The sequence below is a fragment of the Bidens hawaiensis genome, unplaced genomic scaffold, assembly GCF_021521415.1.
Source record: "Bidens hawaiensis isolate Kalapana, Puna unplaced genomic scaffold, B.hawaiensis_p1.1 tig00027139_1, whole genome shotgun sequence".
Taxonomy (NCBI): Eukaryota; Viridiplantae; Streptophyta; class Magnoliopsida; order Asterales; family Asteraceae; genus Bidens; species Bidens hawaiensis.
The window spans coordinates 216,259-240,873 of record NW_027505091.1 but is presented as its reverse complement, the minus strand read 5'-3'; the positions used below and the strand labels follow the sequence as shown (position 1 = coordinate 240,873).

At 39.8% G+C, this 24,615-nt stretch overlaps 1 protein-coding gene and 1 pseudogene across 1 annotated transcript; both read left to right on the top strand.

Moving 5' to 3' along the window:
* Positions 1 to 2,687: 2,687 nt before the first annotated feature.
* On the top strand, positions 2,688 to 5,100 carry LOC143610619 (cytochrome P450 76T24-like). The gene is made up of 3 exons (XM_077085048.1): positions 2,688 to 3,175; positions 3,836 to 4,285; positions 4,441 to 5,100. The coding sequence occupies exons 1-3, from the start codon at positions 2,729 to 2,731 to the stop codon at positions 5,047 to 5,049; spliced, it is 1,506 nt and encodes a 501-aa protein (XP_076941163.1). The 5' UTR covers positions 2,688 to 2,728; the 3' UTR covers positions 5,050 to 5,100.
* Positions 5,101 to 7,110: 2,010 nt separating this feature from the next.
* LOC143610628 (cytochrome P450 76T24-like) lies at positions 7,111 to 24,262 on the top strand (annotated as a pseudogene).
* Positions 24,263 to 24,615: the final 353 nt, after the last annotated feature.

The following is a 24,615-nucleotide window of genomic DNA, read 5'->3' as shown; positions in this document are numbered from 1 at the left end:
ACAGGCGTCGCTCCCCTGTTTTCTCTTCAATTAAGACCGACCTTTTTTCCCGAATATCAATAGAAGATTCATCTCCGAACTTCACCTTTCCCGTGACTTGTTCATTCAATTCATAAAAGTATGCTTTATTACCCGTCATGTGATTCGTGCTCCGTTGTCGAGATACCAAACACCTTTCTCCATCGGCTCGGTTTCGAACGCTTTGGAATCACCCCGTCTTCATTCAAAAAAACCGTTTTCTTATCACCTTTTATCATAAACAAAGATGGATCAAAATAATCAATTATGTTCAAATTAGATTCTTCCTTTTTCTTCATACGTTCCGGAAACATATACGCCACGTGACCGAACTCATCACAACGATAACATTGAACATGTGATCTATCCTTTCTTCCCCATTGACGATCATTTATTCTTCTCTGATACCAATTCAAGTCCCGGATCGATAATCAATCACGAACTAAACGAATAATTCTCGTTTATATTAATCAGAAAATCTCACTCAAAAAACTGATCACAACTCTCAAACCCTAACTCAGTTTGATTCTTGATGAACCCTAACTCGTTTACACCAACTTCACAATCTCTCATGTCTAACCATAACTCGGTTTATATAGACTAATCTAACTTGCTAGCAAAGACATTACCAAATATAATAAAACCCTAATTATTGGGTTGGACCTTACACTTGGGAGTTGGGACAAACAACAATTGAGCCAACAACTTCTTACCTCTCTCTTCCCTCAAAAAAGGATATCTGGTACGGGCGGACCAAGAAAGAAGATAGGGGTGTTCACCACCAGTTAAGAAAGGGTGCACGGGCATTCATGAGCGTTTTTTTAAAGGTGCTTGGGATCGCTGTTTTCGTACCTATATTCAATTTTGTTTTGTAGGGGGAACCCCTTATAATTGGAATGAATGCCTCTCACACAAGACGGTCGAGCTTAAAGAATAGTGCCATAAAATCATAAGAACTGCTTTTTGTAGAGCTTCTTTAGCTTCGAGAAACTATATATATTAACTCACATATACATATACACTTTTTGAGTTACGTTAAACTTATTTGATGTTGGTATGTGACCATGAAAGATGTGAAGAGCTTCTTCAGGTAAACTTAATAACAAATTATTTTTTTTAAACGACGATTTTTTTGTGTGTTAGGCCACCATACTCTTTAAATTCGGAGAGCTCGTTTGCCATACTCTGGCTAGACTATGTTGTTTTAACCGGACTCACGCTTTCTTCAGAGTTTGGCAGAGTTTGGCTTGGGCGTTCCCCGAGAAACCATACCGTGGGCTGCCACTTGACAGTCGTGTCACCAAAAGAGCAAAACTCTCTGGCATAAGAAACAGTGGGACGAAAACCCTGATGAACTCGAAATTCGAACTGACAATCTCGCAAGACCTAGCTCAAATCATACATAATCATAATCTACTAAAAGGATGAAAATAAACTAATAATGTTATAAATTTTATGATTTGCATAACTGTTGAATTAGTAAAATGCATATTCTCGGGAGGAGATATTGGATGAAACCGGCGAATATGTAAACAGCCAACAGGCCGGTTAAATAATCATTGAAAATATGTATATTTTTAATCAAGCTCACACACTAATTATAAAAAAAAGTTGATTTTTGGGCAGGATGCGTGCATGGTCAACCCAACCCGTTTCATCCTATACCAACATTACCCAATTCTAATAGAAATACATGACCAATTCTACTAGTTTTATTAGAAAGAACAGATTCATCATCATCATCATCGTACTCAGTATATCCCACCAATAGCAAAGCTATGGTAGGGTCTGAGGAGGGTAAGATGTAGGCAGCCTTACCTCTACCCCATAGGGATAGAGAGGCTGTTTCCGGTGAGACCCCCGGCTCGAATTAGAAAGAACAGATTATTGTTGAAAAACATTAATTCATTTATAATATTAGAGTTGGGTTCATATACATAGGTTTCTCAAACTAGGAAGTTGTAGGAAGATTATCAAATGGACGGTTGGACTCAAACTAGCAGCATTGGGACCGTCTCGTTGAACTTTACGACATTAGATTTTTGTTCGCTTTTCAATTCTAGCTTGCAGATTTTAAAATTTTTGTTTAGATCAATATTCTTTTAATTTATCATTGTTTTTTTTTCTATTTACATTGATGTGTTATATTTTGTTGGACATTGTGTTTTATTTTTTATGGCAGTGTATTATAGTTTGTAACCCATTGTCTTTGTACCATTCCTAGATTTAGTACTCTATAGGATAACTTAACTATATGATTTCATACTCGATAAACTAATAATCAGTAATAACGTCTTGCAGATTTTTTGCAATTACGGTTAGATCGTACCTAAAATTTGCTACAACAAATTACTGTAAAGGGACAATTTAGACGGCTTGAAGGCTTGAAAGGATATGCACAGATGAACAACGATTAAAGGGGTGAACACTGTTGGGTTAATCAAGTTTGTTCACGGGCGTGAGTTGTTAAACAATGCATGGAGCTAGTTTGTTTTTTTATTTAATTAAGTTTTATGTTTGTTTGTTCTTGACTTCTTTCACATGGCACAAAGTGTAGGAGAACAAGTCATAGATTAGTGGGTCCTTCTTTTCTTTATTGTTAATGGTGGTTTTCATTATGAATGTTACTTGTAGTTTGCTATATATTCCCCAAGTGTTAATCAGAACCTTTTGAAAGCAATTTCCTTGTGTAATATTCTCCTGCAAAAACATGGATAATGCAACCTTCTTTCTTGTGTTACCTTTCATTTTAACTTTCATCTATGTATACACCATCTCCGACCGGCGTAACCACCGGCTTCCGCCAGGGCCTTACCCTTTTCCAATCATAGGAAACCTCTTAAAACTTGGCAACAAACCCCACCGCTCTCTAGCCGCACTTTCTAAACGTTACGGTCCTTTAATGTCACTTAAGCTCGGAAGTAGAACAACAATAGTCATTTCATCACCCGACATGGCCAAAGCATTCTTTCAGAAACATGACCTATCATTCTCTAGCCGGTCGGTCCCTGAAGCATCCCATGTGAAGGACCACCAACTATACTCTATAGCTTTCCTCCCGCTCGGAGATCAATGGCGAAAACTACGAAGAATTACTCAGGAATCCTTGGTCTCTGGGCAACGACTAGATGGTAGCGAACAAGTACGCAGGCACAAGGTGCGTACGGGCTGAACAGTGGTGGACTCAGAATTTTTTTTTATTAGGTTCACTATGTGTTTTGATGTTCGGATGCCTAGTAGAACTTGATTCATAGAATTAATGGTCAAACCTTTTAACGTCTAACATTTAAACACCTCACAACCTCATCCTCATAACTAGCATGCATCAATATTCAATTATCAAGTAAATCATATGATAAATAAAAGGATGAAAAAAAAAGAAAGATAAAGTAAACATACCTTAGTAAATCATAGATGCTTTTTTATGCAAATTGGAAATAAATAATCTTAACTTTTGCCCGTATTGGCCGATAATAATCTAAACTTTAAAAATCACTACAAGCGGTCCTAACTTTCAACTATTTTTGTATAGATAGACCTCCGCTAAAAAACACTTAACGCTGTTAAGTTTTTTTCCGAGTTTCAAACCGATGTTTTAGGGCTTTTGATTGAAAAACGATACGATTTGACCGATGTAAAACTTATCTCAAAATTTCAATACCCTTTTGTTGGACGTAGACCTAACCTGTTTGAATACTATGATAATTATTGGTACACTAATTATCATTAGCTGATTAGCTAATCAGTTAGATTATTAGATATAGATAAAAATTCAAATATCTAGTGCCGTTTAACATTTGATTATATATACCTGCAGGTACAACAACTTGTTGAGCATGTTAGTCAATGTTGCTGGAATGAAAAACCTGTGAATATATGTGAAGTTGCATTTACCACAAGTCTAAACATTGTATCAAACATGTTGTTCTCTATGGATTTCTCTCAATATGATTCAAAGTCATCACAAGAAATCAAGGAGGTGATATCGGGTTTGATGGAAATTGGCGGGAAACTGAATCTAGTAGACTTTTTTCCGATACTAAGACCCCTTGACCCACAAGGGTTAGCATCACATGCAAATGCTTATGTTGACAGGTTGTTTGCTATTTTCGATAGCATCATTGATCAAAGATTGCAAAGAAGAGCAAATTCATCATTGTATGGAAATGATTTTTCAGCACAAAAAGATGTTTTGGACTTGCTGCTAGATATCAACTCCACAGATGTGTCCAAATTGAGTATAAATGACATGAAACATTTGTTCACGGTAAGTAGATACTTTAAAAGCTAGTGCGGTAACAACTTTTTCGCAAGATAAGTAGATACTTTAAAAGCTAGTTGTCAAAGACTCAAAATCACTAAATTAGTCATCCTTATGTATATTATATCCTCTATATTTAATCACTTCCTAAATTAATGTAGGATTTAATTATTGGGGGAACCGATACGGTATCAACCACAGTGGAATGGGCGATGACTGAGCTTATGCATAACCCAAATAAAATGGAGATAGTCCGCTTAGAGCTTATGAAACACAAGCATAATGATGACAAAACTTTAAATGAACATGATATCATTCATCTACCTTACCTACAAGCTGTTATAAAAGAAACTCTTCGACTACATCCTCCCGCTCCTTTTCTTGTACCTCGCCAAGCCATACATGACGTAGAAGTCAAATGCTTCATAGTCCCTAAAAATGCCCAAATCCTCTGTAACGTTTGGGCGATTGGGAGAGACCCAAAAGTTTGGTCCAACCCAAATGCGTTCATGCCGGAGAGGTTTTTGGAAGCTAAAATTGACTATAGAGGTCAAGATTTCGAACTTATACCATTTGGTGCTGGGAGAAGGATATGTCCGGGGTTGAATATTGCTCATAGAGAGTTACACACGATATTGGCTTCTTTGGTTTGCAACTTTGATTGGAAGCTCGAAGGAAACATGAGAGCAGAAGACTTGGATATGGAAGAGAAGTTCGGGCTCGCATTGCCAAGAAATATACCGCTCGTGGCCATTCCAGTTAAAATATGACCGTCTTTGAATCATTGTACTTGTATCTTCTATTTTTAATTTGTAAAACAGTATTTTTTTTAAATGTACTTGAGTTAAAACCTGTGCTTGTTTTCTTTCTTTCTTTGGTTTTTTTACTAAATGCTTTTTACATTATTGGATTGTGTTTGTTTAAGACATACAATCTAGCAATTAGGTTGTCCAGAATTCAAATTTTTTGTTAGGAACAAGTTGTTAAATGTGAACGATAAAGAAAAAAACGAACATCTATCCCTGGCACAACTTCTTTTAATATATATCAGAGTTCAACACGATCACATCCTACAAATTACATAACGATTCCAACACTGGTGTATATATGAAACCGAACTACTAATCTGTCAAATAGGAATATAGGTTGAAGGATCACTATAACACCAATTTTGGGAGTTAGGATGAATACACAAGTCGGCATGTAACAGCGCAGGAACACCATAAGTGCAATATTTTCTTCATTTGTTGTAAATTAAGTTATTGCCATCACAAGTTCAGGCTCCCATAGCATTAGTTAATTCCATTGTATGCATTTAGTTGAGTGGTAGGCCGGTCGAGAAACATTTTCAACTGCTGTGGCCAAAGATTTATTTTGTATAATTGTTACTATTGTTCATACGTCTATCCTTTTGTAAATGCAGTGAAGAATCTGAGTGGAAAAACCAAGTTTAAGGGGCTGTTTGGTAGCCTCTTAATACCTCTTAGTGGTTCATAGCTTCTTAATGGTTAAGAGGTAACTTTAAGTCTAAATGGTTAACTGGCTACCTCTTAATAGTTACCTCTTAACCATTCAAACTTAAGGCAACCTCTTAACCATTAATAAATTATGAATCATTAAGAGATAATCTTTTGGACTTGGGTTCTTGATTTAGGTATGTATCTGATGTCTGATATTGCAGTGAGTCATGAGTGAGTGATGCATGTGTGCAGTTGTCAATTTTTGCTCCAGTTTCTTGTTTGATTCATCACATGCCTATTCATTATTGTGTACCTTTTTTCCACTAGGCTGCATTTAACACATTTTCAAGATATATTATGTTGGGTGCAGTTACTGTACGCTAATGTCATAACGTACGGTAGGTACGCGATAAGCTTAAAGGCAAAAAACAAAGGAAAAAACCTAAAACGCTCAGCTAACGCTCAAAAAACGGTCTTCGTGAAAAAAGTGAAAATTTGATCGATTAACCATCCAAAACTGTTTTTTTCGTTGAACAAATGATTGATTGGATACGTATTGACGATTCCGAGATGTTTGGATGTGATTTCATGGATCGATTCGTGAAAAATCTGATTCGCGTACGTAATGTACGTTAAGGCATTAGTGTATCGGATCTTTTCACATATTATGTAATGTCCTTTTTAAATAAAAAATATTGCAAACACTATTTATTTCAAGTTTTCGATCCGTACTTTCTGCGGTTAATTTGTTTGGTCCAAGGTCCAAACATTGCATTCACCACCAAAAAGCCAATTGTGTATATATCAAGTCCCAATCGTTAATCAAACACGAAGTAAATGAATCTCTCGTTTATATAAATCAGAAAATCTAACTCAAATAACCTATTACAATTCTCTCAAACCCTAACTCGGTTTGACTCTTGATGAACCCTAACACCGTTGCATTTTAACTCAGTTGCATCTCACATTTGTTCTATAATGTCTAACTATGACTTGGTTCATATAGTCGACTAACCTAACTTACTAACCAAAACTTTACCAGTTATAATTACATAACAATTAAAAAACATGTTGTAATTATAAAACATAACCAACTATAGCCGACTTGTCAATATTGGTTGTTTAAGGTGCTACTATACGTACACCATCTGATGTCATCATACCGATTGTTTGATAGGTGAAAAACGTTAACTTATATGGGTTTTTATGATAGGTGAAAAACGGCCATACACCATCTAATGTCACCATCTGCTTAGTGATATCTGATTATAATGAAAAGAATCTTACAAAGATTCTAAATGCTAAATGTCACTGGCCCAAATTTAGCCAACAGATTCCCTCTCATCACAGCCAACCACACGTACGTACACTATGGATAATGCAACCTTCTTGCTCATGATACCTCTCCTATTGACTGTCATATGTGTTTACACCATCTCCAGCCGCCGTGACCCGCGGCTTCCACCCGGCCCTTACCCTTTTCCGATCATAGGAAACCTCTTACAGCTTGGCAACAAACCCCACCGCTCTCTTGCCGCGCTCTCTGAACGTTACGGTCCTTAAATGTTATTTAAGCTTGGAAGTAGAACAATAATAGTTGTTTCCTCACCCGATTTGGCGAAAGAAATTTTTCACAAGCATGACCAATTGTTCTCTAGCCGGTCGGTCCCCGAAATACTCCGATTGAAAAACCACAATGAATACTCCATCGCGTGGCTACCGGCCGAAGATCAATGGTGAAGACTACGAAGAATTACTAAAGAATGTATGTTCTCTGGCCAATGCCTAGATGCTAGCGAACAACTACGAAAGCAAAAGGTAGGTGCGTTTGTACATAGACTATGCATTATGGAAGGGGATTAGTTAATCAAAAGTGTTGTCACGTTCGTCACTGTCAACGTAGGCAGTAGTGTATTAACTAACTAACTAACCCACAAATCATGTGTAGTGGAGGGCTTTAACTAACCATGTTTATAATCAATTATGGTTTTTATAAATTATGAATGGATAATTCTAGTTGGTTGGATTTGATTCTGGTCCCACCACCTTGAGCCCATTTAACTGGTGTCATATGTTGAGGTGGATTGGGGCTAACGCCGATAACATTATGATAGTTATCATTTATCAATGTTGGATACTCGGATACAGTCCTAAGTTATGGATCAATATCAGTGGGTTGAAGAATGGATCAACAGATGTTATGGATCATTAGAATGAGTCCTTAGTAGGTTTGGTCACATATATGTTTAATGATTTGAATAATGAAGCAAGCTTCTTAGTTAGGGGAGTCCTAGGTTAGTGGTAATAGTTAGTTAGATTTATGTTCTAATGTTGATATCTTTTTCAATTATTCAACACATAAAGAAATATGTTTCACCGATGGATACAGTTTCTAAATTATAATTTGTCTATCCCTGAGATACAGATTTACGAATACAATACCATTTTGACACTTGATGACACATACTTGCAGGTACAAGAACTTCCTGACCATGTTAGTGAATGCTGTAGAGATGAAAAGGCTGTGAACATAGGTGCAGTTGCATTCACCACAACTCTGAACATTATATCAAACCTTTTGTTCTCTACGAATTTCTCTCAATACGATTTAACGTCATCACAAGAAATCAAGGAGGTGATACAGGGTCTTATGGAAGTTGCCGGGAAGCCAAACCTAGTAGACTTTTTTCCGATACTGAGACCCCTCGACCCACAAGGGTTAGCATCCCAAGTACATGTTTATTTTGACAAGTTATTTGCTATTTTCGATAACATCATTGACCAGAGATTGCAAAGAAGAGCAGTTTCGTCATCATACGACATTGATTTATCAACACAACATGATGTTTTGGACTTGCTGCTCGATATCAACTTCAAAGACGACCACAAACTGAGTATAAATGACATGAAAAGTTTTTTCCTGTTATGTGATACATTTTATGAGATTATAGAATACGTAATATTAGTTGAGAAAATCATGAAGTAGTTATTCCTACGTATACTATTTTAAAATCATTTCCTAAACTATTGTAGGATATGTTTATTGGGGGATCGGATACAGTATCAATCACATTGGAGTGGACGATGGCTGAGCTCATTCGTAATCCAAAGACAATGGAGACAGCTCGATTCGAGCTTATGAAACACATGCACAATAACGACAAAACTTTGAACGAACATAATATCTACAACTACCTTATCTGCAAGCTATTATAAAAGAAACTCTTCGGTTACATCCACCTGGCCCTTTTCTTGTACCTCACCAAGCCACACATGGTGTAGAAGTTGAAGGCTTCATAGTCCCTAAAGATGCTCAAATCCTCTGTAATGTTTGGGCAATTGGGCGAGACCCAAAAGTTTGGTCCAATGCAAATGTGTTCATGCCGGAGAGGTTTTTGGAAGGTAAAACAGACTATAGAGGTCAGGATTTCGAACTGTTGCTACAACAAAGATAAGACCAATGATAGTGAATGGACTGGTTAGGCTAACAAGCTTCAAGGGTTCAGGTTAACCTAATGCAGGTCGTGGTGTCCCTCTACGTTTGCAAAACGTAGAAGGAGGTTCACTAGTTAGTTGTTTGTTGTTATAGCTCACCGAAGATCAAAAACCGTGATGTTTGGAATCGGTTTTGGGATGATGTTCTTGGTGAAGCTATGAAGTTATTGAAGTAAGAAAGAAATAAGCAAGAAGCATATTTCTCAAGGAAGAAGAGAAGATAAGGGGGAGTATGTTATCTGCCCAGATCTTATTGTCTTCTTGTTTGTGGCCAAGTCTCTCTTATATAGGAGAAGAGACAAAAGCCTTTCGTCCAGTTGTAACTAAACTAGTTCCCTCCAGTTTGCATAGAGAGTTGACCTTTATGGGCGGGAAGCTTTGGACCGCTGGTCCATGATTAAAATAATAATACTTTATCTGAGCATGTCCCTTGCTCAGAGGGGACAAGGATGTGAACAGTGATTTGACATCGTACTGTAGCACGTGGGTACTTATTTACATAAGTTTGGGCGGGAAACGAAGCTTTTAACCTTTTAACCTTTTTAGCGTTAATGTGTTCCAGCCATTTCATTATTTCCTTGGGCTACCCCCGTCATCAACCCCCCAAGTCAGAGGGATTTGAGAGGTAAGCTCAAGGGCTTCTAACTTTTGCGCACATTTTGTTTATCGCTTAAAGGCTTCGAGGCTTGTAGGCTTCGAGGCTTTGTTCAGATTTGGTTATTTTTTGAAATGTTGACAAGACAGTTGATGTGATTGTAACTGTCAGATTGCGGTTCCCAATAACTGCTTTTTCATTAATAGTTATCAATGGGATAACTATTCATTTCCTTCCAGATTTCTTTAAAAATTTCCTCCATAAACATATTCAAGTTTCTTTCAATCCATTACCAGGTTAGTTTCGATCCTTCATTGTTCTTCAAAATTATGGTTGCCAAAAAGGATCTTTCGATCAGTTTTTATCGATTAACCCAAGAAGAGGTTGAATCGTTTTGTGTTGAGTGGGGAATAGGGTTAAAGTATAAGCCGATTGCTCCGCCGGTCGATTCTTCAATCGATCGCTGTCCAGCTGGTTTTATTGCTCTGTATTGCCGTCATTTTGAATTTTCTAATCTCCAACACCCTTTTTCGGTTTTTGTTCTCAATGTTTTGGAGTATTACCGTGTATCGTTTGGTCAAATCCATCCATTAGGGCTTGCTAGGGTTTTGCATTTTGAGGTTTTGTGTAGAGCCCTTGGTTATGACCCTTCTTTATTGAGTTTTCGCCGTTTCTTTCGCTTAGCGAAAAATGGTGATTGGTACACGTTTGAACACACTAAGGTCGATATATGTTTGGTTTCCTCGGCGGTTACAACCCTCGGTTCTTGGAAGGACCGTTTTTTCTTTGTTTCTGATTCTATCCTTCCATTTAAACCTGTTTGGAGACAACCCGAGGCTGTTCTTAATGAACCAGAGCCAGCCGAGTCTGAGTTAAATGAAGCCTTTTTGAAATCAATTAGAAAATGTCCATCACGTCTTCGCCCTCTTCCCGAACACCTTCTTGTGTTATTAGGAATAAGCAAATTGTGGGATAAGCCTAATCGGGATCCCGTGCTTATGAGGGATAATAAGGGTATGCATTTGTTTGTCCCATATTTGCTTTGTTTTGTTGATACGTTTGCAAATGATTTTTCTTTGTGTTTTGCAGTTATGTCTGCCTTAGACTTTTTGAAAAGTGATGACACATCGGATGTTGGGTTCACTGATGTTGCGGCTGTTGTTGGGGAGGATTTGGTTGTTCGAGAGAAGGAGGGTCGTTTTGAGACTGGTGATTATGTGGGAGTGCCAGACGTTAAAGGGTTCACCAAAACTGCTGTTACAAAGTCTTCTACTCGTCGTTCCATACGATGTTTGCTGAAGTCTGTTGGCACTTCATCTTCTCATGAACCAGTTGAGGTTAGTGATGACATTCAGGTTTCTGAAGACCAAGGTTCAACTACGGAGGTTGAGAAGGAGCAGGGGTTGGTGGTTTCTAAGAAAGGGAAGTCGGCTGGGAAGAAAGCCATGATGTCTGTGGTTCAAGGGTTGGATGGCGATGCGGTTTATGTGCCAGAGTGGAGTGTCAACGTTGGGGATAGTTTCAAGGATCCCGAAGTTTGTGCTGATGCGTTAGCCCATTTTGCTCCTCTGGGAGTTCGTGATACTATTTCCAAGATGGAGGGTGATTCCTTGTTATCCAGGTTGATCTTGAATTCTTGTAACGTTTCGGCCCTTTTGGCAGAAAGTGTTACTCGCTTTCGAAAAGGGATGGAGGAGTATGAAGGAATTATGAAGACGAAGGAAAAGATGAAGGCCTCTATGACGGCCATGAAGAAGGAGGTTGAAGGTTTTTCAGAGAAGGAGAAGGTGTATGTGAAGAAGATTGACGAGTTGTCTCGTGGCCATGAGATTGAGATGGCGGGTTTGAAAAAAGCCATGGAGGCTGACAGGGCCAAGTTGGATGCTGACCGGGAAGCCTTTGAGGTGCAAAGGAAAGCCTTCGAGATGGAGAAAGAAGGCTTAAAGGCTTCAGTCACCCAGACCTCTGATGACAACAAATGGCTAACTGAGCATGGGTTTCAACAGGTTGTGGCTTATTTGCTTCATTCTAGCGAATTCAATTCGGTGTTGGGCGGTGTGTATACGAAGCTATTGGCCCATGGTAAACATTTGGGCTTCGTTGCTAGCTGTAGCTATCACGAGTCTGGCCAACCTATGGAGAAGTCACCCCTGTACAACCGTGAAGCTTACCAGCTCTTTATGGATTCAGTTCGTGCGATGGAAAGGCTCACTTACCCTTATGTGGGTGAAGTGTCATCATGCTTTGGTAAGCCTCTTTCTGTGTTGTAGGGTTTGAAGCCAGCCGGCCTTGATGAGAAAGTTGTTAAAGAGGTGCTCGAGTCCTTGTCGAAGAAACGCTCCCGCTCTGGTGACAGTGAAGAAACTTTATCTAGGGGCAGCAGCGGATCTCATGTTGCAAGCCTCGAAGGCTCGACTGTTGCTGATGTTGGCCCGCAAGTCAAGAAGTCCAAGAAGGCTAAGGGTGGTAAGGCTAGTACCTCAAAGCCTGTTCCTGATGTTTAAACACTTTATTCGTAGCTTTCTTAGCACTTTCAAACAATGTTATGTAATCTTTAAACAATGTAGGTTTGGCATGGAACTCTTAAAGTTTCTGCCTTGTGGTTGTGTTTGGCCCTTTGAACATTTTCTTGGGAATCCTTGTGATTTCCTTGTTTTAGCCTTAATTGGCTTATTATATATGAATGCTTGTTTAGCTATGGCCTTGAAATGGCCTTGTTTATGAACTATGATGTTCTGTGTGTTTGTTGCTTGTCTTGTTAGTTTGATGTGATTTTAGCTAACTTTCCTTAAGAAGTTTTAGTGCTGCAGTCACTTTAGCTTCAAGGCTTCATTAGGTAAAAATCACATGTTGGCTATCCTTTATATCACTACTTAGCGTATGTTTTTTGTTTTCGTAAAATTTTTTAAGTTTAAGGAACGAATTGGTGTAGGCTGTTCAGACCTGTCTATGAGACAAGTTTTAGTTGAAAAAATTTTCAAAGTCTCATGGAGTTGAATTGATATAGGTACTCACCCCTTATATAGGTCCATTTAACCCTTGAAACTATTGAGCGATGTGGCCTGGGAGCTCATCCCCTTACATGGCCCTTGCCATGGAGTTTCTTGCTAGGTTCTCAACCTGATTATAGGATAGTAAAGACAAGTTATGACAAAAAGTTTATCATTCATTCAAGAGGTTGTTGTTCACAAAAAGGAGAATTATACATCTCTTGAAATACATATTTAGATTTTGACTAGGCATGGAACCTTTTAAGGGTTTTGCCATTCCAGTGTCTTGGAAGCCTTTTGCCTTCTGCGTCGGCCAGCTTTTAGGATCCACCCTTGTGGGCTTCGAGGATTGTGTATGGTCCTTCCCACTTTGGGCCAACTTTTCCTTGATTTTCTTTCTTGCTGGCCTCGTTGTTTCGGAGTACAAGGTCTACAGGCTTGAAACGTTCATGCTTCACTCTAGCATTGTAATAAGCTTCCATTTTTTGCTTGTATTTAGCCTCTTGAATTGCGGCTTGATCACGAATTTCTTCAATGAGTTGCAAATTCAACATGGTCTCATTGTTGTTTGATTCGAGGTCCATGTTGAGTGTTCTTTGAGTCACAACTCCGACTTCGGTTGGGATTACAGCTTCCGATCCGAACACTAGGCTGTAAGGCGTTCGTTTGTGGCTTGTCTTCTCGGTTGTTCTTATTGCCCATAGAACGTTTGGGAGTTCTTCAAGCCAATTGTTGTTGTGCCTTCCCAACCTTGTTTTGATTCCTTCAACGATGGTTCTGTTTGTTCTTTCAACTTGGCCGTTGGATTGTGGGTATGCGACTGAGCTGAACACTTGAGTGATTCTGAATTCTTTGCACCATGTGCTAAAAGGCTTCTCAGCAAATTGTTTCCCATTATATGTGACCAGCACTCCTGGTAGCCCATAACGGCAAATGATGGTTTCCCATACGAAGTCAATGACTTGTTTGCCCATTATTTTTGCAAGTGTTTTGACTTCAGGCCACTTGGTGAAGTAGTCCACGGCTACTAACAAAAATTTTACCCCACCCTTGGCTGGTGGGAATGGACCAACAATATCCATTCCCCATTTGTGAAAGGGCCAAGCTGAGGAGATGGGGACTAGATCGTGTTTAGGGCTTTTGGGAACCGGTGCATGAATTTGACAAGCTTCACATTTCTTGAGTTGTTCTGTTGCTTCTCGGTGCATGGTGGCCAGAAGTATCCGAGGTTCATCAATTTTGCAACCACCGTTCTTGGCCCAAAATGAGCTCCACATATCCCCTCGTGAACCTCTTTGATCAGATATTGACTTTGTTCAGGGCCTACACATCTCAGTAGTGGTGCAAGGTAGCCCTTTTTATAAAGCCTTTCTCCTTGCAACACATACTGTCTGGATTTGATTCGAACCCTTTCAGCCTCAGTCTGGTCCAAAGGTAACTCACCATTTTTGAGGAACCTTTCTATGGGAGTCATCCAATTGGGACCTTCTTTAGTGATTACATCTTGAACCTCCAATTCTTGAATTGAAGGAGTTTTCAGTACTTCCACCAGTACTTTCTTGGTGAGGTGTGCAAAAGTGAGGGATGCTAGTTTGCTTAGGGCATCGGCTCTCTTGTTTTGTGATCTTGGGACTTGTTTGATGGTGCATTCTTGAAACGTGGTCATCAACCCTTTTGCCTTTTCACGGTACTTCTTCATGTTGGGTTCTTTGGCTACATAGCTTTCATTGACTTGACTTGAAACAAGCAACGAGTCTGTGAAGACTTGTAGCTTTTGGATCTTCATTTCTTTGGCAATCTTCAGACCAGCGATCAATGCTTCGTATTCAGCTTTGTTGTTGGTGGTCTGAAATTCAAGTCGAAGAGCATATGTGAATTCTAACCCTTCAGGGTTGATTAAAACGAGCCCAGCTCCTGACCCTTCGATGCTGGAAGCTCCATCGGTAAAAAGCTTCCAGGCTTCAGGGTCAGAAGGTTCAGTGGCAGTTGTGTGTATTTCAGGAATGACTTGTTTTGGGATTTCTACAATGAAGTTCGCCAAGACTTGGGCTTTGATAGCTTTTCTTGGGACATAGGTGATGTTATGTTCACCTAGTTCCACAACCCATTTGGCCAATCGGCCTGAATTTTCTGGTTTTTCAAGCACATTCTTGATGGGTTGGTCAGTGACCACTTGTATAGGGTGTGCTTGAAAGTACCTTCGAAGCCTTCTGGCCGTTTGAATTAAGGCCAGGGCAAGTTTTTCCAAAGGAGGGTATTTGACCTCTGCCAGTTTTAGTGTTTTACTAAAGAAATAAACAGGTACCTGAACTTTGTCTCGTTCGATGGTTAGAACCGCGCTTAATGCTTCTTCAGCAACTGAGAGATAGACAGAGATCAATTCTCCCGTTTCAGGGGCTGCAATAGCTGGAAGCGAAGCCAAGTGTTGCTTCATTTGGTTGAAGGCTTCTTCTGCTTCTTCCGTCCACCTGAAGTCTTTCTTATTGGTGCAACCCTTTAGTGTTTTGAAAAAGGGCAGGGATTTCTCAGCAAGCTTGGAGGTAAAACGCTTCAAAGCTACAAGCCTTCCATTCAGACTTTCCACCTCTTTTTTGCTTTGTGGGGATTTGGTTTCAAGAACAGTCCTGACTTTGTTGGGATTAGCTTTTATGCTTTGTTTCCCCACAATGTGCCCAAAAAACTTGCCTTCCTCGAACCCGAATGATCATTTCCCAGGGTTAAGCTTCATGTTGATCTTTCTTAAGTTTTGGAAGGTCTCTTGTATGTCCTCAAGCATTCGATGCTCGGTTTTGCTTTTGATTACCAGGTCATCAACATAAGCTTTCAGGTTTCTGCTAATTTGGCTAGCAAATGCTTTGTCGATCAAACGTTGGTAGGTTGCACCGGCATTTCGTAGGCCAAAAGGCATCTTTTGATAACAAAAAATACCCTTGTCCGTGTGGAAAGCGGTTTTTTCTTCGTCTTCCACTTTCATGAGAATTTGATGGTAACCCTTGTAGGCGTCGAGAAAGCACATAAAGGGATGGCCGGTTAGAGAGTCAACCTTGAGGTCCATCTCGGGTAAGGGATAGCAATCCTTTGGACATGCTTTGTTTAAGTCTTTGAAGTCGATGCCCATCCTCCAAGACTTGTCAGGATTTCGAACCATGAATGGATTAGCCACCCAGGATTGATACTTGACCTCACGTAGGATCCCAGCTTGTACAAGCTTTTCAACCTCTTGGCATGCTGCCAAGCTTCTTTCAGGAGCCAGGCTCCGTTTCTTTTGGACAACAGGCTTAACATCGGGAGGTATTTTGAGTTCATGCTCTGCAATGCTTCGATGGATGCCTGTCATGTCTTCCGGGCACCAAGCAAAGATATCGCTATAGTGTATCAACAACTTTTCAAGGTGTAAGAGGATTTCTTTGGAAAGGCTTGTGTTAACCCGTACCTTATGTTCGGGGTACTTGGGGTTTATGATCAAGCATTGCTCTTCATCTTTGCTTTTTGAGTTTTCCCCTTCAACCGTGTAAACCTCTTGGGTAGGTTGAAGGGTTGCAATTCCCCTGTCGGTGGGAAACTTCACAACACCTTGACCAACCGAGACAGCCATGTTGAACGCACATTGCCCTGGCCTTCCTATGATCACATCATAGTTGGAAGGTGTATTGATGACCACAAAAGTGAGTGGTTTGGTTTTCTTCATTTTGCCTTCACTAAAACAGACATCAAGGGTTAGTTGGCCTAAAGGCTTCAAGGGTACGTCGGCGATACCTTTTATAGATGACTCGGAGGGTTGAAGCCTTGAGCAGCCGGTTGAAGAATCTTTCATACATGATCTCTGTGGCCGCCCCTGTGTCAATGTAGGCTTTGTTTGTTCTGAGTGTTCCCACGTTTGCTTCCACCGTTAAAGGGTCGGAGAGTAAGTCACCTTGAGGCGGTGGGAAGCAGACACATTGAAGCTCCCAAGCCTCCAAGCGTTGTCGTTTGTGGGGAACACCTTGGTCTATAGTCACCATATTCACTTCTTTGCTTTTTCTTTCAGCCATCTTGTCTTTGACCCCTTTTACCAAATGAGCCAATTCTCCAGACTTGACGGCTTCCTCAATTCTTCTCTTGAGTTGAAAGCAATCGTTGGTGTGGTGACCTTTTTCTTCGTGGAACTCGCAGAACTGGGTGGAGCTTTCGTTCTTCTTGCTTTTGTGCAAGGGTTGAGGAGGTCGGAAGTTGTGTTTCACTTCTTCAGTGGCAAGGATCTCCTGAGGGGTTTTGGTTAAGGCTGTGAAGTTTACAGTCTTCTCCCTACTTGGAGGGTTCCGGCTTTCAGGCCTTCGTTGATCTGAGCTCTTGGGGTATTTGTCATAGGGATTGTAGTTTCCCTTCTTTCGGTTGGGGCTGTTGCCTCGCCAACTAAGAGCTCTATTTCTTTGCTCTTTGAAATCAACGGCTAATGGTCGGGTATTTTGTATGTATTTTAGTGTATTAATTATGTAGTTTTATTGAGTATATTGTTAGAACTTTGGTACTTCATACGTGCTTTTGTATTTCAGGTAATTGATCGTTAAAGATGCTAAATGGGAGACCTGTACGAGCATGGAATGATATCTCGGGAAGACCGAAGCATTATTTGATGTCTTGGGAAGTGTTTCAAGGATTCGGGAAGAGTATAGATGAGTGATCATAAGCCGATGCTAAAACTGAACAAGATGGGTTGACGAAATGCGACCTTGAAGTAAAACGAGCATATCCTAAGCTAGTGTTGAAGTGGATTCACCACCATAGTTTGTTGAGGAGGTGGTGGAAGATATTAGTGGTGAGAGTGATTGAGTTGGTCAAAATGAATCAATTTTCCAAAATGAATCAGAACAAAAAAACATATGAAATGTCTTTTTGTGAAAATTGCACATGTGAAAAATGTTTAAATGGTAAATTGACCAACATGAGAGATGAGGAGGTGGAGAATAATACCACCTCAAGTAAACTCCAAGACCCAAGAATTCCGCTTTTATTAATTCAAATCGGGAAATTTAAAACAGATCGGGCACTGTTAGATCTTGGAGCATGTGTTAGTATCATGTCCGGTAGTTTATATGATCATTATGAATTTGGCCATTAGAAATGGTAAACACCACCGTGGTGTTGGCGGACCAAACTCATACACTTCCCCGGGGCATGGTGACTAATGTAATGGTTCAGGTGGAGGAATTTTTCTACCCAGTTGACTTTCTTGTACTTGACTATGCTAAACGTGGGAATAATACACAACCACAAGTCATATTGGGTAGGCCATTCCTCGCCACAGCACATGCGGTAATTGATTGTGCTAAGGGGGTTTTGGGAATCAAGTGTGGAGACCGTGATAAACGGTTATTATTGTTTGAAAACTCTACTAACCCTCTTGTTGAAAAGTGTGTATCCTTGGACAAGGATCGTAGAAAAGAGGAATGTTTTGTGATTGACAGGATAGATAAGAAGGGATTTGAGAAACTACAGAGTGAGAAGGTGGAAGAGAAAGGTAACCGACCAAGGAAGAAGAAAGTGAGACAGCCACCTAAACAAAATGATCGAGAATGGAGATTGAGGATGTTCGGGACAGATTCTGGCCTATCGGAAGACTGGCAACAAATGATTGAAGAAAAGCGTGCTTATAATGAGAAGGTTGCACGGGAGCGGGCCAGGCACCCACTTGAATGGCATACAGTACATTTTTTATATTTTTAGTTTAAATTTTGAATTTTTTTATATTACTAATTGTATTTCAAGCGTACCATCATAGCAAAAGCTAAGTGTGGGGATACCGCACCACGAGAAAAGTTGGAATTTTGATGCGTCCATTTAGCTACCCAGAGTGCTTTCATGTTCTTTTTGTTGTGGTTAATCCAGGTACGTGTATATTTTGTTGTAACCGAACTTTGTGGGTGTAGTTCACTATAAAACCTCACGAGACCCCACTCGTCCTCCCGGGCTACCGGGGGGTTTACAGGGCTTGTTGCATACGCTAAATGCAATCGTGATTCCTAAGAAAGTGAGTTAGGTCTTTTAATATTTTTAACTAATTTAACAGATTTTATTATGAAACGAATTAATTTGGCTCGGTAATTGTTTTAATAAAATTAACACATATTCATTTTCATAACTCTTAAAAGACCTATGTCTTACACTTGTGAGAAGCTTGCTTCTACACATCTCGAGATTTTGCAGGTTCGATTGTCAGTTTGGTATTGGATGAGACGAGAGTATACGAGTGTTACGAGAGTTCACGAGCCGACTGGTCCTTCTCCAGTCACGTTAATATCAGGTAATTTCAGTTTCATAATTTAATTTTGTTTATATTACTTTAAACGTTAAAAGTGTAATTGTATAATTGCTAGTAGAACCGCCACACCTGACCCCCAAAATTTTAAAATAGCTTAATAGTCAAAAAGTCAATTTCAACCCCGTCCCTCAAATATCTATTAATCGTTCTATCATGTTTAAATTTGAGGACAATGTTAACTATTCTTACATTGAGGACAATGTAAACCTCAAGTGTGGGGATGGGGGAAATTTGAAAATTTTTAGCCCGATAGTACCTCGAAGAGTGTTCAGAAACCAAAGTTGTTAACTGTTAATTACTGCCATTAATGCCAAGTCATAGGTTTCTGGTCATGGTTGGTTTTTCAGCATCTCATTAGTCTTACTCACAAATGTTTTTATAACGAGAAGTTGAAAATGGGGTCGTTTAGGCGAGAATAACGAATCATGGGGACAGGTACACATGTTTATATCGTCAGCCCTATTCCTCCAGTACGTGTGTGAGTTGACCCAAATATATATAATACACATATAATATATAGTACACACATGTCATTTGAGTGCTTTCACTGATGTTCATGGATTACGGGATCACAGTTGGCAAAATGCAAAAGTGATAGAGGCAGCTAGGTTAAGCCTCGTCTGGATGAGCGTGAGTGTGGGTATTGGGGGGTTGGGGCCTCATTATTACACATATGAGGTGGGGTTAATGTGAGGGGCGAGGGGTTGGGTCCCTTAGAAAACCTTTCTTGTACTTATTTTTCAATTGTTTAACCCCGACATTATGTTACGAGACGATTCGGATTACTAGGTTTATTTGTAATTGTATTTGTTTTTGTTTTTGTATTTGTATTTGTTCCATATTTAAGCATCACGTTATTATGCTTAAAAAACTTGAGGAAAATGCCAAAAAGATGTCTGTTTATATCAGTTATGTATTCAGTAGTTCGTTTATGTAAAAAAAAGAAAAAAAAAAGAAAAAAAAAATATGAAATCAGTATGTATGTTAGTTTGCTTATTTAGAGGTTTTATAATAAGTCAGTCAGTTTGTATAGCAGTTTCGTTTATTTAGATGTTTTGTAATAAGTCGGGTCAGATCGTTTGAGCTACTTAAATATTTCCCTTCCATACCCTTACACCTGGCCCCGTTACAACCCTTTTAAAGACCTCTTGATTTGAATTTGTGCCAAAGCAACTTGATGGATTAATATGTACTTATGAGTGATATTGAGAGCTGAGTGATACTGGCACATCTTTTGCTAGTCCATATCTCAAATCGAGAGGAGAGATGTTATATTACGAGTGGTATGAGCATGTGTGCCTTAACCGGAAACAAAGTACACCTGTCTGGGCGGCTCTGTTGTTTTTATTATAGCATTTAACCGTATCTGTGAGATGTCAATCTAAAAACAGTGTCAGTCTGGGAAACTGGGTATGACCTTAAACCTTACTAGTATTAATGGCGATAATCTACATACCTATGATGGAGGTTAATGTTTACTTTAGATTTTGCTTGAGGGCAAGCAAAAGATAAGTGTGGGGATGTGATGGTCGGGTATTTTGTATGTATTTTAGTGTATTAATTATGTAGTTTTATTGAGTATATTGTTAGAACTTTGGTACTTCATACGTGCTTTTGTATTTCAGGTAATTGATCGTTAAAGATGCTAAATGGGAGACCTGTACGAGCATGGAATGATATCTCGGGAAGACCGAAGCATTATTTGATGTCTTGGGAAGTGTTTCAAGGATTCGGGAAGAGTATAGATGAGTGATCATAAGCCGATGCTAAAACTGAACAAGATGGGTTGACGAAATGCGACCTTGAAGTAAAACGAGCATATTCTGAGCTAGAAAATGAGTTACGAGAGCCATAATATATGAATTTTGGGTTTCTCGACGAGAGGAATCCGAAAATGAGGTTTTCTTAGGTTGCGGTACGCGATGGGATGGTCATATGACCATCGCGTACCGCGAAGAGAGTGCAGACGGGAATTTTAGGTTTATATGTTATTTTTCATTCTCAAGAACCCTAACTCCGTTTTGACGAACCATAGGCGATTCCAGCAGCTCCAAGAGGCGATCTCCACTATCCTAGCTCGTGTCAAGACCATATCTATGATCCATATCATCCGTATCGAAGATTTGATGATGTCTCGGCTCGGCTAATCCCATAGAATCGCACCCGGAATGTATAGTTTGTAACCTTTTACAGTTTTTCTCATGTGATTAGAACACTTGTGTATTGTTATTGATGATTGATATATGATAATTGATGTTTAGTATTTCTGTGTGTTCGGTCGGTTTAGGTTTACGTTGGTCTGAACGATCAGTTACCAGTTGCTAGATAATTAGTCATATAACTATTTGGTTAGATTGAATACGATAAAATGTACAATTACCCTTAACTGAGTCACACTGGCAAGGACTGTTTGATAACCAGTGCCGTGTGTAAAGTAATTGTTGACGTCTAAGGTTTTGTCTGGTTGATCAGTTTTTAGTTAATCGTTATTAATAAATCTGTTAGGTTGCATGAGATACTGTTTGGTTGCTTACTTGAATTCCCGGGTGTGGTTTTCTTTGTTAACTGCTTAATACTCGTTTACTTGTTCGTTGCTTAGTTCTTTCAATTCAAACTAGTGCTTGTGTGATCAGCACTAAAACTTGTTACTTCATAATATTAAATCTGTTACACGAATTGCATTGACCACATACTCCTTGTGATACGATACCCTACTTGCTTTAACTATTTAGAATAATTAGGTTTTTGTTTGACTCAAATGACGGTCATAAAAAACGGCATCCTCGCCTCGGATATGAGCTTCAGCTCGTTCGAGAGCTTCTTCAAGGGTTTTAGGTAGGCACTTGTTAAAGTCCCTTGTGAGGTATTTGGAGGTGATGACGTTCATGAAGCCTGCCACCCTCATTTTTTCGTCAGCCCCCACATACTGTAACCCTTCTTTCTTGTACTTTTTGATGAAGTCCTGAAGGCTCTCATCATCGTTTTGTTTTATCAGAAAAATGACAGTGGCGTCCTTGACGTACCTTCTTTGTTGTGAGAAGTGGGCCAAGAAGCCCTTGCTCAGATCGTCGAAGCTTCGAACGCTTTGAGCAGGAAGGTCATTGAACCATATCCTGGCGGACCCAACTAACGTTTGCATGAACATCAAACAACATTCAGCATGGGACCATTTTTCAATTCTGGCCGCCCCAGTGAAGACCTTGAGGTGGTCTTCGGGATCTTCAGTCCCATCATACGTTCTTATGTGGGGTGGCATCTTGATTTTTGTTTGAAAGTCATAATCGGCGATTTGTTGAGAGAAACAAGATAGGTTACCGGGCTTGTAAGGTTTTGCCAAATCTTCATCTAGCCTTACAGCAGGATTATGACTTGTTGTTCCTGGGTGAGTACCCAGTGCTTGGTTGATGAGCTGGGTCCAAGGGAAGTGTGCCATCATTTGAGCTATCATCTGTGGCATGAGGTTAAAGCCTTGAAGGCTTTCAGGAGTTTCTGCTGTTTGACTTGTTCCCATGGGAGCGCTCATTGTAGCACTTCGAGCCAAGGGTAAGACCGATAAGGCCTGCTCCCATGTGGTGGCTGTAGGAGGAACACTTGAAGCTGGTGACTGCCATATTTGGTCGAGAGTGGTCTCGTGACCAGGGGGTTGTGAAGTGAACAAAGGGAAAGCCGTTGGGCTTGGTCTCCCATAGGTGTAGGGAGACGGGTTAAAGGGTTGACAGGTTACACTTGGACCAGCTTCAAAAAGAGAAGCAGCTGGTCGTGAGCTGATTAGGGGGGAAGGTGGACGTCCGAGCGACAATGAGGGCTCTGATTCATCATAGTCTAGCCTTATTCTTATCCCCTTTTCTCTTTCTTGGCTCACGTGTTGGTTAAGAAGATGTCTTAGTTGCAAGAAATGCCGTGATACCCCTTCCATCGTCATGTCAACACGTTCCGGGGTGTTCGTGATTCCTGCATGAGGAGAAGGAACTCCGGATCGTGAAGGGGTTGGAGTTCGAAAAGGTGAAAACTCGAGGAACAAAGGTCCCGTCGAAGTTCCTCCCGGAGTGGAAAAAATCGAGGTTGTCGCCGGAGTTTCTTGTCCGGCACTTGGTGTCGGTGTTCTTGAAACTTGGTTGACTTCACCGGGAGATCCACCTTCCGACATGGTGATGGAGCTACACTACTGGTCTTTATGATAAAGTAAGCGGCGTAGCCCCACGGTGGGCGCCAACTTGTTGCTACAACAAAGATAAGACAATTGATGGTGAATGGACTGGTTAGGCTAACAAGCTTCAAGGGTTCATGTTAACCTAACACAGGTCGTGGTGTCCCTCTACGTTTGCAAAACGTAGAAGGAGGTTCACTAGTTAGTTGTTTGTTGTTATAGCTCACCGAAGATCAAAAACCGTGATGTTTGGAATCGGTTTTGGGATGATGTTCTTGGTGAAGCTATGAAGTTATTGAAGTAAGAAAGAAATAAGCAAGAAGCATATTTCTCAAGGAAGAAGAGAAGATAAGGGGGGGTATGTTATCTGCCCAGATCTTATTGTCTTCTTGTTTGTGGCCAAGTCTCTCTTATATAGGAGAAGAGACTTAAGCCTTTCGTCCAGTTGTAACTAAACTAGTTCCCTCCAGTTTGCATAGAGAGTTGACCTTTATGGGCGGGAAAGCTTTGGACCGCTGGTCCATGATTAAAATAATAATACTTTATCTGAACATGTCCCTTGCTCAGAGGGGACAAGGATGTGAACAGTGATTTGACATCGTACTGTAGTATGTGGGTACTTGTTTACATAAGTTTGGGCGGGAATCAAAGCTTTTAACCTTTTAACCTTTATAGCGTTAATGTGTTCCAGCCATTTCATTATTTCCTTGGGCTACCCCCGTCATCACGAACTAATACCATTTGGTGTAGGGAGGAGGAGTTGTCCGGGATTGAATCTTGCTCATAGAGAGTTAAGCAAAATATTGGCTTCTTTGATTTACAACTTTGATTGGAAGCTTGAAGAAAATATGAGAGCAATGTACCACTCATGGAAGATAAGTTCGGGCTCTTACTGCCAAGAAATGTACCACTCATGGCCATTCCAATAGACCATGACCGTCTTTAAATATATCGTTGTACTTGCATATTTTTTTATGTAATGTATTTGAGTTTGAACTTATGAGCGTTCTTTAAATATTAACCCCTAAGTTTGTTTTTGGCTTTAATTAATTCCAACCTAGAGTTGTGTGTTCTTTCTATATATTGTTTTAAAAATAAAATGCTATTCACAGTACAAGATTATGTTTATTAATAACATTCTTATCTAGTAGTAAGTAGAATTGAAAATTTTCGAAAATCAACTAGTAACGTTACTCATTCACTTTAAGGGGTCCGCCCTTGGAATCGGATAACATATATTAAAAATTTTAATGCCCTTTTGTTGCCCATAGACACGACTATTTTAAATATTTTGATAATTGTTGATATTTTATAATTCTTATTAGATGATTAGCTATTAGATGATTAGCTT